This window comes from Hyalella azteca, unplaced genomic scaffold (assembly GCF_000764305.2).
Source record: "Hyalella azteca isolate HAZT.00-mixed unplaced genomic scaffold, Hazt_2.0.2 contig15271, whole genome shotgun sequence".
In the NCBI taxonomy this organism is placed as follows: Eukaryota; Metazoa; Arthropoda; class Malacostraca; order Amphipoda; family Hyalellidae; genus Hyalella; species Hyalella azteca.
Window position 1 is genome coordinate 219,671 of NW_025945128.1, and position 14,463 is coordinate 234,133.

Consider the following 14,463-nt stretch of genomic DNA (forward strand, 5'->3'; position numbering starts at 1 on the left):
AAAGTTCTGTTAAATGTTCGAAGTGAACGCGGCCCCTGCGTCGCTCCCGTCGGCTTGATTGTGATTAAGTTTCTTCAAGACGTTTCCATTCCCAAGAATTTTCAGTGAAGCCTCTCAACTTTTTATGGCTGATACGGCCGAGTTTTACGACAGCCTTATCTATTAATGGCGGGTAAATGCTATTCTTTTCGTGGCAAAAAACCTCCGAACTACAAAACTAAAATAAAGAAAAAAGTTCAGTCATTCCTAGGGTAGAGATAGTTGAATAAGTTGTACTATGCCCGTAGATTTGTTTAGAGCACATGGGGTCATGCATGGTCACCACGGTCGAATTTCCATAAATGAAACTAAATTATCGTTCCATCACTAAATTTTCCAATTTCTATTGAATTTTTAGTAGCTATTTGGTCACTCAAATTCGTTATTCATGGACATTCTGTTCATTAAAACAAACTACCATTTTGCTTACTGTTCATCAATTCAGAATATTGTAGATTTTTTTCATCATTTTTAATAAATTCTAAACTTCTCGCTGAAAAATTGTTTACGGCTGTTCAATGGTAATCTTGAGAGACTACACACTCTCAGTAGACTGCATTGTCCCTTCGTTCGTCTTCTCAAATCTTTTAATTTATGAGGTGTCATCTTTCCCCTCATTTGGTCCTCTTTATAATTTGTTGTTGAGAAACAATTCATGGTGGCCGAGAAGCGCAGGTATGCCGTGACCCACGTGACGGTCGCTTGACCGGCAACCCTGATATGATCTCGGCAGATTATGACTGTGGCGTCAATCCTGCGCCAGGTTCAGTGATTTTCTTTCGCTGGAAATTTACTTTACATAAACCTTGGCAGTTTTTATTAATTCTGTCAATGAAGAATAACCGAGGTCGGCTGAACTGAGGTCGATTTTGTAATTAATGAGGAGATGAATGATGATCAACCTAAAAATGGACTATAGTGACAGAAATTCAAATAAATATGCGTTCTCAACGTTCCTCGAAGAATAAAAATGTAACCACGAATTCAAAAGCAAAGAAAACTTCCGTAAATTCATGATACCTTCTCTGGAAACGTTTCAGAGATCAGTTTCATCATCAGGTGAAGTTCCTTGGCCTTTTTCTTAGCTTTAAGTTCTTGGTAAACTTGCGATTTATGCAAGCTAATACAACAATCAAATAAGCGTAAGATGGCATTTTCGTCATTTCAAACGTATTCTCCGTCCAAACGTTTGTCCTCTGAAGTCGCAGTTCTGGTCCTGAAGTTTGTTTCCTCAGTTTGCTGAGGTAATTCAAATTCTTTGTTCAACACCTCTGGCACCATCTTGCCTTTATGGCAAAAAATAAAGGGTTTATGTCGCATTGCATCTCTCCTGAGCTGGAAAGCTTCTCAGTGAAACAGCAATTTCTATCAGGAGTTCATGAGAATTCAGGAGTTCCGAATTTTTAACTGAAAATTCAAACTAAATTCTATTTTCGGGTACTTCAAGAAGAATGCCGAAGAAATACGAGTTTTTCCTATGTGATTCAAACAAATTTTAATAAATTTGTTACCCATAACTTTCCCGTAATGTTTTAGCTTGTTATTGAGGCACTAGCAATGTTCCTTCTACTTGAATTGGCGCCGTTAAAAGATTTCACAGAACATGTAAGATTAAATTAAACATTTAATTTTACACGTACGTGTAAAATTAAATTTTACTTGAACATTGTAGTTCAGAAGCACTCACTTGTATCTGATATGCTCGTGTCTCTACGCTCACAAGAATTTCATGAAGTTTCATCTCCAGACGCGCCACAGCCAACTTTAATCGTTATGTTTGTAGTGCATACAAAAAACGTGCCAGATGAGACGCTTCGAAGTATTTTTCCTCATTGCTTCTTCCAAGAGCTTAGACACGAGCATTTCGCTCTCGGCTACGATGAATAATACATGGCTTTGGATTTTATTGCAGTAGTTTGCATGGTAGCTGCCTTCTAACGCTCTCTTCGGCTTGTTTACGGTCTCTGCATTATTTGCAGTCAAGCTCCAAACTTACTGCCAGCTTGTTGCGCGCCTCGCGTTTCTTTGCTTCTGCGGGGAAAAATTGTTCTTCCAAAGTGACGTAACTGCTTGGCAAATTAAAATAAAGGTGATATATTCCGCTCCTATGGAGCGAGAGTGAGACCATAAAAAGTCCTCTAAACCCCCGACCTCAACATTGCGTTGCTATAAAGAATGCCAAGTTCTTCCGTTCTGCCGAACATCAATAAGATGCTTAGGCCGTCTTTTACTGGAGGTAACAAAGTCCAGCAACTTCGGGATCTAAAGGAAATTCGATGAAAAATTGCAAATATATTTGAAATTGTTTTCGTCTACTTCACATTTATAATGCAGCCGATCTTTAAATAATTACGTTGTGTTTGCAATATGCCTAAGTATTTTTTTTAATTATTGTAAGTTTTACCACCTTGGTGTGTGTTGTACCACGCATTAAATAGTTAGGCATTTAAAAACTTGGGACGATTACTTGCCGTAGTCACCTAACTCGTTAGCTCAGCCTCGTCATTGCTTTGTGGTAGTGAGGAAATGTGAGTTCGCAGTAAAGCAATCACACCCACAGATTTTCCCGCTAATTGCAGGATCTTGCAGTTAATGAGACCGCCTTGCTAGGCTATTGAAGCATTTTTTCCTTCTATGGTCCTGCTCGTATCTACTAATCACGTAATCATGAGAATATCAAAATGCGAGTTTTGATAAAACGTTTGAATTTTAAGTTCTCATCGCTGATATTTAATCCTAGTAAAACCCTACTCAATATTGAACTTATTGATAAGTGACTGCCGAACACAATCTAGCCAAGGCCTACAATGGACGCTTCAAGCTTAAAACAATTTAGTGTAGAACTCAGTTTTTCATGCAGATCTCGGTTCAAAATTATTGATGGGAAAGGCTTAACAGGGAAGTTTTTACTGAAGCTTTTAAAGAGCAACAAAAATTCTTTTATGCTTGCAGAAGCAGAACGCTCCTGCAAATATATCATAATTGTGTTACTTCATGAAATGTATCTCATAAATTGTGTCTTTGCGCAAAATAATGTTCACCTGTCATATATGAAACATGTCCAGTAAACAACAGTAAACAATAAATTTAACGAATATGTTTACACTTCTCTTTGCTCTGCCAATTAGCAAGTTTTAAACATCTATGAACCTGAATCGCTGAAAGTAATAATAGCACAACTCAACGATGGATATTGAAACGTTAACACAAACTACATTTTTTGCCTCTACATTCTGATTCAGCTAGATGTGTTGTACCTGAACCGTTATTTCATAGCTTTCACACAGCACATGGAAGTGAACTTTAATGGTATTTTTGTCATGGCAGATGCCGGTCGCCTGATTCAGCTGGATGTGTTATACTTGAACCGTTATTTCATAGCTTTCACACAGCACATGGAAGTGAACTTTAATGGTATTTTTGGCATGGCAGATGCCGGTCGCCGTCACCGAGTGAGATGGAGGCTGAGAGTTCTCGCTCAGCGAGCAGCCGCAACAGCCGCCGCGGGGTGCCCGCTACAGCAGCAGGAGGAGCCAGGGCGGCCACCCCTCTCACGGCAGCCACCAGCCAGTACTCCAGCAGCGACGAGGAAGACGCCCCTGGCAACCTCAGGAGACCTCGCAGGGGCAGTCACAGAACTGGTCAGTAAGAACTTTGCCTCGTCTAGTAATTTACGTCGTACATGGTCTTAGAATCTTCGCCTCGTCAGGTAATTTACGTCGTACATGAACATAGCGTTAGAATCTTCACCTCGTCAAGTAATTTACGTCGTACATGGCCTTAGAATCTTCGCCTCGTCAAGTAACTTACGTCGTACATATATTTTCATGAAATACAAACCGATAAAAAATTTAAAACTGATACATTAATAAATTGTTCATGAAATAATTTATACTGAATTCGTCACATCTTGAAGGCCCGGTACATTTTTACTCTGATAGCTGAGACAAGTTACTTCCCAATTTCGAAACTAAAGAGGCACCTACGCACGTTGAAAAACGTATGATTTTTCTTGGCTTAAAATAGAGAGGACAATTGGCCTCTCGATTTTAAGCCAATATTCTATAACAGATACGTCAATGACACCTTTTTAATTTTCAAGCATCCTTCTCATGTCAAACCATTCTTTGATTACGTAAACTCACAAAATAATTGTATCAAATTTACTATGGAGCTTGAATCTAACAATAGTTTGTCCTTCCTCGATTGCAATATTACCAAATCTAATGACCGTTTTCTGACTTCTGTGTATCGAAAACCAACTTTCACCGGCCTAAGCACCAGTTTCTTTAGTTTTTGTTCGTTCCGATTCAAGTTAAATGGGCTTCAAACATTATTACTCGGAGGTTTTCGCATTTGTTCTACATACCATGCTATGCACGCTGAATTGGAATTTTTACGCAATAATATTTTCTCACTTAATGGATTTCCGGCAAATTTGGTGTTTACCCAAATCAAGAAATTCATGTCGAAGCGATACAGTGAGGTTGCTCCTGAGCGCGATAGTAGGAAAGTTATTTATTGTTCTTTTCCATACTTCGGCCCTGCGTCCAATGCTATGTCAAGAGAATTAAAAGTCTTGTTCAATAGATACTTCCCAAATGTCAATGCTGGTAAACAATTTCGCAATCGTTTTTTTCTTTAGATATAAAAATATGCTCCCTGTTCATATGCGATCGTCCCTGGTTTATCAATATTGTTGTGCACGATGTGCATCACCTCATTCGGCTGTGCGCGCTCACGCCGAGCAGTGTGATGTCCCTATTTCTGACAGTGACTTTAGGGTGTTAGCTTCCAGCTCCGGGACTTCCGATTTGCGCATTTTAGAGTCATTGTACATCTTTAAACTTAGGCCCAGTTTGAATTCAGCTGTTAGCTCCTATCCCCATGAAATTGTTAATAGATAGTTCTTTTTTTGCTCCGTCTATTACTTGTAAATTTAGGCTTTTAATTTCGTTCTGGGCTTTCAATGTATTAATTAGTGAAAATTTTAAAAGCAAAGAAAATAGCCAAAAAATTCACCATTTCTTAAAAAGGAATACTTTTCGGAGACCAGCTCCATCATCAGTTCAAAACCTAAAACACAGGTACAAACAATTAGCAATAAATTCACATTGATGCAAAAATCGTCAAATGAGAAACAAACAAGAATGAAACAAACACGGGAACAAATCTATCTATTTACAATTTCGAGGGGATATGAACTATAGGCGGCATTTAAAATAGGCTTTTGTTTAAAAATATAGAAGGACTCTAGAATTCGCAAGTCGGAAACACCGGTTGTGGAGGCTAAAATTCCAAAATCACTATCGGACACTGGCACGTTGCACTGCTCGGCATGGACGCGTACTGCTGAATGAGGGGGATGCGCAAGCATGTTCAGACTCTACAAACGTTGTTTGCATACCTCGTCATTTTACAAGTCATGGCAGAACAAGCTCCTTTGCAAGGAACTATCGTCCAAGAAGAAAACCTTGAAAATTTTAACCGCTTTGATCACCGAAAGTGAAGCTCGGGTTGGGAATTTATTTTCCATCCCTGATGCCTACGCAATCCGTCAGCATGTCAGACGTTTAACCGAAGCATTGAAGAATGCTACTAGTCAGACCCATCAGAAGAAACTTAGCAACCTCGGGATCCATAATGAAATCCATCCTTGTAACCCTGATAAAGTAGTTTTCAATTTTAGTTCATACAACTTGGAACCTCGAACCAAATTCTTGCTGGCTTTCGGGCTTGATTTTTGTCTGCCTGTTTTTAAATTAGACTTCTATAAATACTTTTTAGCCTTTGAAAGACTTGCTCTTAGCATAAGAAATGTTTCTATTTCCAATCGTCCTGAATTTCTGGGCAACTTGCAAAGCCTAGCTTACCATCATTTTTACGGCTTTAAATCTTATAAAATTTTCTCATCAGTTTTCCAACCCCGTGACACCCATCTGTTGCAGGACTTGGCCAAAAATAAGGACCTAATCATTTGTGAGCCAGATAAGGGCAAGGGCGTTGTATTAGTTGACCGTAATCGTTACAACAGTAGCCTTTCTACTCTCATTACAGACCCTTCCAAATTTATCGAAATTATAGATCCAATTGCTAAAACAATTTTGAAGATTGAGGACAAAATTCATAATTTCCTAAGAAAACTTAAAGATTCTGCTGCCCTTTCATCTGAAAATTACTTCAAACTTTATGCATCTGGCTCTTCCCCTGGTATTTTGTATGGCTTACCCAAAATTCATAAACCAGATTTCGCATTGAAATTTCAATTCCGCCCAATCTTTGCTGCTTATTGCTTTTAAATTTTTAATAAACTTGCGATTTAAGCAGTCAAGTGATTTTAATATTAATTAGTGACTTCTGATTTGCGATTCTAGATTCTACGAACTGACGATGGAGCTGGTCTCCGAAACGTTTTCTATAAAGATATGAATTTTTGTGGACTTTTCTTTGCTTTTGAATGATAGGAATGATTATCTGAAATACAAATTAGATTGTCTCATTAGCAATCAATGCAAGATATTCACAACTTTTTTAATCCAGTTTTTCATGTTTCTATGCAAGGTTTTCCTCCATCATCATTATGATAATCGCATTAGAAATAGATACAAAATCATAATAAAAAATATCGAACCATTCTCTTGGCAATAAAATATTATTGGGTCTTGATCATTATTATATTAGCTCGTTCTAATTAAATGGTAACAAAAAAATTTGCTGTTGAAAATAAAGGTCGACTTTAATAAACTCGATGGCAGTCAATTGCACAGAAAAGTTGAAGTGAATGGCTCGGGGCCAGCATTTTCGGTGCTATTTACTGGCATAGTTGTAGCTGCCGGCAACAAAAATTCCCGATACGAAGAGTGAACATTGTCCAGCAGCGCAAACCTATATAGCGCTGGAGCATCTTTTGCCTGACCATTAAGCTAATTACAGCTGTGTACGACAGATGTGGCTCCCAACAACATCCCGCTCTGTTGCTCTAATTGGGCAGACCGAGCACAAAACAGCCTACCTTCATAGCAAAGCGTCTGTGCGTTACAGGGCTTGACCTATGAACCCCACTAATTGTTTAGAGATGATGCATCATTACGGCTCTAAAAGATACCTCGTCTGTATAACTGGCGAGTCCTCCATTGCGGCAAAGTTTAAATAAAAAACCATTCCATCGCATGTGGTCGTAATTTTCGAGTGATTAGTTTGCAAATGTTCGACGAGTTTCTCTGTTGCTCAAACTCGGCATAAAAAGGGTAGGGAACATTGCTCCATTGTGGCTCGGAACTAACAAGCTCGTTGTACGCAACTTATCGATGCGGGCGGTAACCTTATACTTGAGGATGCGAGGGGACGGTCTCAGCAAAGGCTTGTGTAGAATATCGATGCTCTGCACAAGGCCACCGATAAATCAAAAGATATATAACAAAGAGTGATGGATAAAACTATTGGTGCACGCTCTCCATCTCAGTGTTGAATAATACCACTTCCCTACTCTTTTCATTCGAAGGAGAATATATAATGCGTGCTTTCATCTTGTGGATAGTATCGTATATGCATCGTAGCATTACTTTATTTTATATGCAATGTAGCGTCGTATTCACACAAAATATATTCAAAATTTCGTCCAAACTAAACACGCAGTAATTCGAATATTTATGGGAATTTTTAACAGTCTTTACGGTTAAAATCAGTTGTACAGGATAATTTGAGCGGGCTGTCATGAAATTTTCATCATTGTACAAAATTTTACTTAGTTGTTTCAAGATAATCCTCCCCAACAATAACTCGAGAGTAGAGTTCGATAGAATATTTTATCAAATAGTTCAGATAATTCATTTCAGTTTAAAGAAAGTTGCCTTGAATTTGTTTTGCCTGGAAAGTGGACGTGTTGATGACAGGTTTGTGGTGATGCCGTAAAGGCTGCGGTTGACTGCGTCGGTCAGCCTTACGACTGCCGAGCACGACACCGCTGCACCACACGCATGCACCTGCTGCCTGGCTACCAATATTTCTAAGATATTCTTGTACAGTGCATGCACCACTTAGAGAAGGGTAGTGAAAACATGGTGAAAACTTTCTTCTTTCAGATAAAGTTCATCGTAACAAATGATGTAAAACTTTACCACAATTAAACAATTTGGAAGGAATTATTTACGAATGTCATCCACAATATTAGTTTATAGTTGTTGCATGCACGGATGAAAAGAATATCAACTCTTCTTTAGTTTTGGCTTAATACCTTGCATTACATTTCAAAAATATATACTCCACCCGACGCCAGTATTAGTCTGAGTTATTGATATCAAATGCTTAATAAGTTATATATGAGATCCGGAAGTTTTGAATAGGTTGTCAATATACTAGAGTATATGTGCAATGGCTACAACTCTGCATATTATTCCTAATACAGAGAGCACCGATAATTTTCAGTTCAAAATTGTAAGATTAAAAATATTTCATGGAGCGACATCTGCCGGCAGAATAGCGATGCAGTTTTGGTCGCCGAACGCAGTACAAAAAAGACTGCAAGATTACATACAACACGGAGTTTCGGGCGATCATCAGATAGTGGTTTCTAAAGATGATCTCAAAATTGAATAACAATTTCTTATTGGGCTGACATCGTCCATAATATTTGAGACAACTATAATGAATTTGAGACAACTTTCACATTTTAATTGTTTAAACGTTTCGAAGAATTTAGAATGCATGGCATCGTTGAAATTGACTGCCAAATTAAATATATACATGAATGGAAATACCGCGATAATTATTATTTGACAATTTTTAATTAGTTATTTAAGGTAAAAGAACCTTTCCTGGCTGGACCTAACCTTAGATAAATTGTAAAAAAAAAATTGTATAAAAAACATTTTTCACACTTCTAACCCTAATTCTGACCCTAACCTAACGAGATTTTCGTTAATTAGCATGTCGCGTAATAGCGTTCATCTCTTTTTGTGTCGCACTGATAGCAAATATTAATCATATGTAGATTCTGCGACATTGGTACATTCCGAGACAGAAATTGTGCGACATTTTGTCGCACAATATGCAAAAAATGTCGCGCTATTGTCGAAAGTATATGAGTAACGTTTTGATCGAACAATTCCGCGACACAGTTTTCGGGAACTGTTGAGAAACGTGTCGCACAATAACCATACTTATCATTAATATATATGCGTATATGGGCGATCATTTGTCATGTCAATATATTTCTACCGTACGTATTTTTCATTGCGGCACATTTCTGCTACAGTAAAAGTAGAAGAAAAACATTAGAATCATGAATGTCAGTAACACTAAACTTCATGTGTAATTTCAACTTCAACAAGTGTAATCATGTATCAAGGATCGCACGCAACCCTGCGCCTATAGTTACGTGTTATGAGAGACAATTGGCTTTTGCTATTTACAATCTTACCTTCGTGTCTCAGTCGCAATTATAAACTTATTTTAAGAGCTATGATATCTTTTGGCACGCCCTCTACACCTACAGTATTAGAAATTTAACACGTAACTCATCGAATAAAACCGTAGTTTGTGCTCCTGGTTACGATATTTTTGTTTGCAATGGAGTTTTTGCGGTCAATCGCACTTAGAGAGAAATTTTCAAGTTGTCCAGACTCTTTTCTCCCAACGCCTTCAAGATAACTCGTAAAAATTTTTCGAACGTTGCCACTTCTCAGCAAAAGACTTAACTCAAATTAACCACCTCCCCTGGTATAAAATTGATATTCCACAAATCAAATAAGTATAGATTGCTTCGTAGAAATCTCCCTTGATTTCGTAACTGTGTTATTTACGTAGCATAAAACCTTTTACTTGAAAACATCGTTTTTCACAACTCTTCTACCATATAAGACTGTTGGTCAAAATAAGCTCGAGCATTTGACGACGGGCTGGACGCATGCAGCGAGTCGTGTCTTTGACTCAGTCACCTTCATTTCAGAGCGCCGCTGTTTGTGCTCATGAGGTAAATAGGTCGTGAATTTCTAGTTAACTGCCCTTCCTTAACACTCCTTATTCGCAGGCGCGGAAAAATGTTATTGCTATTTGGCTTAAATTGCTCAGTAGCTGCCGGCGAAACCAGATGCTGTTTCCGCTGCCAAAACGAACTTTGCATTTCTGGCTCGGAAAGTGGCATGTAGTGTTGAACTTTTTTATTTTTCATCGCTTATATTAGGCTCTCTCATCTCTAAGAGTGCCAACATTACAAGAACTTATCTTTCAATTACATAATTCATTGATAGTAGCGGACAAGCGGCCAACTGTTTACATACATTCATGTCTAATGGTTTTTTGGCTTGTCTTCTGGTAGAATGGGTTGACGATTTTCGTATTTATGCTTATGATTTTTCTTAAATGACTTTTAAAAACATTTTACTTACGTTTGCCAGGGACTTAGCAAAGCCCATGGAGTGTTACATGCTCTATCAAGTATCTTACCTTCCTCCTCGTTAAGAACGCTCTTCTATTCGTTATTTTTATCTAAATTTTCTAATACCCTTGTAATATGGGGTGGAGTGCCTATCTGTACAAAAAACCGGTTATCACGTTGATGAACAGGACATTGCGGTCAATCCTTAGGGTTTGATATGTTAACTATGTACCATTGATTCGTACTAATGAATTATATAGACAGTCAAAAATCCTGAAATTCGACATGTACAAATTTGAGCTTTTACAGTTTATGAATCGGGCACTTTTTCATGATCAGCGTCTTTTTTGAAAGTTTTTCTGCTCCTCTTATTCCCCATCATTTCCATGATACCAGAGGCGTTCGTCTCAACCTTCCACCGGTCCGTTTAGAAATAGAGAAAAATGGTACTGTTTTTAATTGTGTAAAACATTTTAATGAACTGCCTGATAACTTCAGAATAAACTGTTCTAAATCCATTTTAAAGACAAAATTTCGTGATCATATTCTTGCTCAATATTAATTTAACGTTGTTTATCATACAGTTTTTTTTTTCTTGTGACAGTTTACTTGTGTGCTGCCTTTGCTTTGGAATGTGGTATTTGTGTTGATTTTTGTTGTACTTGTTGTCACTATTACGTTCATACTTATCACCTATTACGCCTGCGAAGCTTTTTTTACAGCTTGTATGGGCTTTTCACCTGGAAGCTTTAATTACCAAATATCATGTTTTTTTCTCGTTCTATTGAGTCGTGCTGTGTTGCTTCTGTGTGTGAAAGAATAAAGAAAGAATAAAGATAATTGCTAAAATGTGAAAATAATTTTAGATTCATATTATTTTCTGAAATAAAAATAAAGGATCGAGTCTCATAAGTCGTGGTATTTTTTAAGTTGCTAAGAAATTATCGCATATCATCCATTAAATTAAAATAAGAAAACGTTAATTTCATTCCAGTAACACAAATAATTATAATTTTCACTGAGTACACGAATAACATCCTGATGGGCATGTGAGTCTGGAATGTCTACATAATTTCAATGGAACATTCTGCCGCGCTCACCTTTCGTTCATTTTAAGTAACTTGGTGTGTGCATAAATAATGTTTGTTGTTTGTGTTGGTGGCACTTGAAACGCCGTCGCCTCCCTCTCTATGGACTCAATTGCAATCATTCGCAAGTGCCATGCGTGACCTGGCAGAATTTACGTTAAATTGCCACCAGCTTCCTCTGAATAGATGAATACACAGCCTCCACTGCACTCCCTTCCTCCCTGGCTTTGGATTTTAATGGCTTATTTCCTCGACAAGCACCGTGCACTTTTTTGAAAATGGTCATCATTTTTATGAACATTTGCTTTCAAATCTTATCTTATTTTATGAATGTACGTCTGCCGATATTGTGCAATGAACAGGCCATTTTATTAGAATGGTCTAAATATATATTATCATATAATTCGGAAATTTTTATTTAGAAATTTCTCCTCTAATGGAACTATAGAAAAACAAAATAGATTATTGCCATTTTTTGGCCTTGACATTGACATTTTTTGGCAGCACGAAACCATAAAGTTTATTACTATCAGGATGGAAAATTGAAAAAATGTTTATTGTTATCGTAATGAGCAGGGAATAGATCAAAATATTTAATCAAAACTCTAATTCAAATTTAAAATCGAAATTACTGATTAACAAATGTTATGGATTTTCAGCTGTTCCCTGTTTTTGTTCTGCCCAGTCAAAATTTATATTTTTTTTATATTAATAAAGTTTCATTATGAAGGGATTATGGTTCATCAAACAATATGTCGTAAAATTAATTCTATACATAACATAATGCCGTGAAGTTAATATAAGGCCAAATTCCTATAAACCATATATGCTCGTGTAAAGTTCAATGATGGCTATTAATTTCTGTTGGAAGCTTCTTTGTCTTCGAAATAACACACTTAAATAATTATAGATAAACTTCTTAGTCGTGCTGGCACGATATCGAGCGATAACGTTACGAAAATATGTTCTGAAATTGTGGATGCATTCATATTTTTGGAATGCCTATTCAAATTATGTACAAAATCTTAAATAATGATGATTAAAAATAAACAGCAAATCTACTAACAATACACTAAATATAATAATAATGCAGAAAGTAATCAGGACAGGAGCATTAAGCCGTGTAACTATGGTGTCAAGAATATGATTTTCAGCGATTATAGTTGCCGTTGACGTTCGATTTAATTTTGTTGTTGTATTCATCTTCATGAATAATGCTTATTAATTTAGATTATCCCAGATTAACATCCGTTAAATATTTTCTTCATGTAAATAACAATGGGCTTGCATTATAACTTATAGATAGGTTCAAAAAATCTATTGTTCATTTAATTCATGATATATAATTAGAACCACCGCACTCGGAGTAGGTAAGAACACGAGCAGGAAGTGATGTCTTTTGTTCAATTAGAGACAAAAATATTAACAAACTTCAACATGTTTCATTGATTTGCCGACATGAGCGATGAGATATTATTATCATTGGAACATCGCTCGCACTTCTATACCTAATGAGCCTACAACATACCACGCCACTTTTGTCAACACTTTGTGCCTTAAACCAAAAACAGAACTCTTTTCTTCATTGCGTTCTTTGAATATAGCAAGAAGATATTTCTTTTATTCCGTGCCTGAAATAAGTCGAATATAGCGGCGATGTTTCGGTCGAGAAGCTGGCGCCAGCACGACAATGAGTCGTAGGCATGCAGAGCGTGAGGCGAGCTGAAGACATTCGTCAGGCTTAGCCCACGGGATGAGGAATGTTCACATTGACGCTCTTTGGTTGCCTCGGGAGGTTTTTCTTACCTCTTGCTGCACATAACCTTCAGCTTATTTTTACTTCTACTTTGATTTTTACTCCGACGTGCCATATAGCAACTTCACATACCGATTTTATTGATTTATTTTGTATTACAGTCTTGTGAGTTCGGAAATATAATCTGACAGAATCTATATTAAACGAGCTCCGACTTTGTGTATATATGGATTTCTTAGTGCCTAAATTTCCGTTCAAATTTTCAACGATTTTTCAAATTTATATATCTTCTTTTATTTCCCTTTATTTATACAGGAGTTATATCATGCTTTCGTTTCTACCTCTAAACCATGTTTGCTTCAAACATTTCTTTTTTTTTCGTACCGTCCCTTTCTCTCATCAATATCGGCGGTATTTTGCAGCTGTAGAGCATTACGCAGCATCTAGTGCGCACCATGCACCAGCTTTACACCTCCCAATACGCACCACCGGCTTGCTCCAAGAGCAGCACCCAATACGCACCGCCGCCTTGCTCCAAGAATTGCTCCAAGAGCAGCACCCAATACGCACCACCGGCTTGCTCCAAGAGCAGCACCCAATACGCACCCCAGATTGCTCCAGGGATGTTCAGTTGTTCACCTCCCGTGCAGCTGGACTCAAGCATTGCCCAGCAGAGCCGCCAGCCGCCGCTACAATTACTGAAGTGCAATGAGTTCTAATTTCGTTAGGAGCGGCGATCCGGTAAGCTGCAGAGGCTCTTAGAAGAACCATTTGTCCTTCCACGACGCGCTTCCCATACCCAACCCTTTAAAGGATGACTATACCGCTGAGGCACCAAGATCTGCCCGACATCGTAACTGCATTCTTATAATTTGCAACATTTCTCCATAGACGATCAAGCCGCGTTAGCTAAATTTGAAATTTATTTTGCAAGATTGGTGATGCTCTTAGTGAGATCCACTTCGTGTTATTTAAAGGTTTTCCTGGTACTTTACGTGTCGCCAGAAAAGAATTACCCGCATATAAGGGTACAATAAATACAATCATTCCGATTTTCATAAAATAGACTGCTCAAATTCATTACATTTTTTAATTTTAAAGCTTTAACGAGATTCATTTGCTGTGTGTAAAGATTCATCCATGAATGATATTATTGAATTTCGTATCTCAGAATACAACTTTGATTCCAAATGTCTTTAATTTTC

General features: G+C 37.5%; 1 protein-coding gene across 1 annotated transcript in view; it reads left to right on the plus strand.

The window, feature by feature from the left end:
- The window catches only part of LOC125179126, a 70,544-nt gene that overhangs the window by 40,749 nt on the left and 15,332 nt on the right, over positions 1 to 14,463 (plus strand). Inside the window, exon 2 of the mRNA XM_047884355.1 lies at positions 3,472 to 3,680. Within this exon, the coding sequence (XP_047740311.1) occupies positions 3,497 to 3,680 (184 nt within the window). The 5' untranslated portion in view covers positions 3,472 to 3,496. The remainder of the gene's footprint in view (positions 1 to 3,471; positions 3,681 to 14,463) is intronic.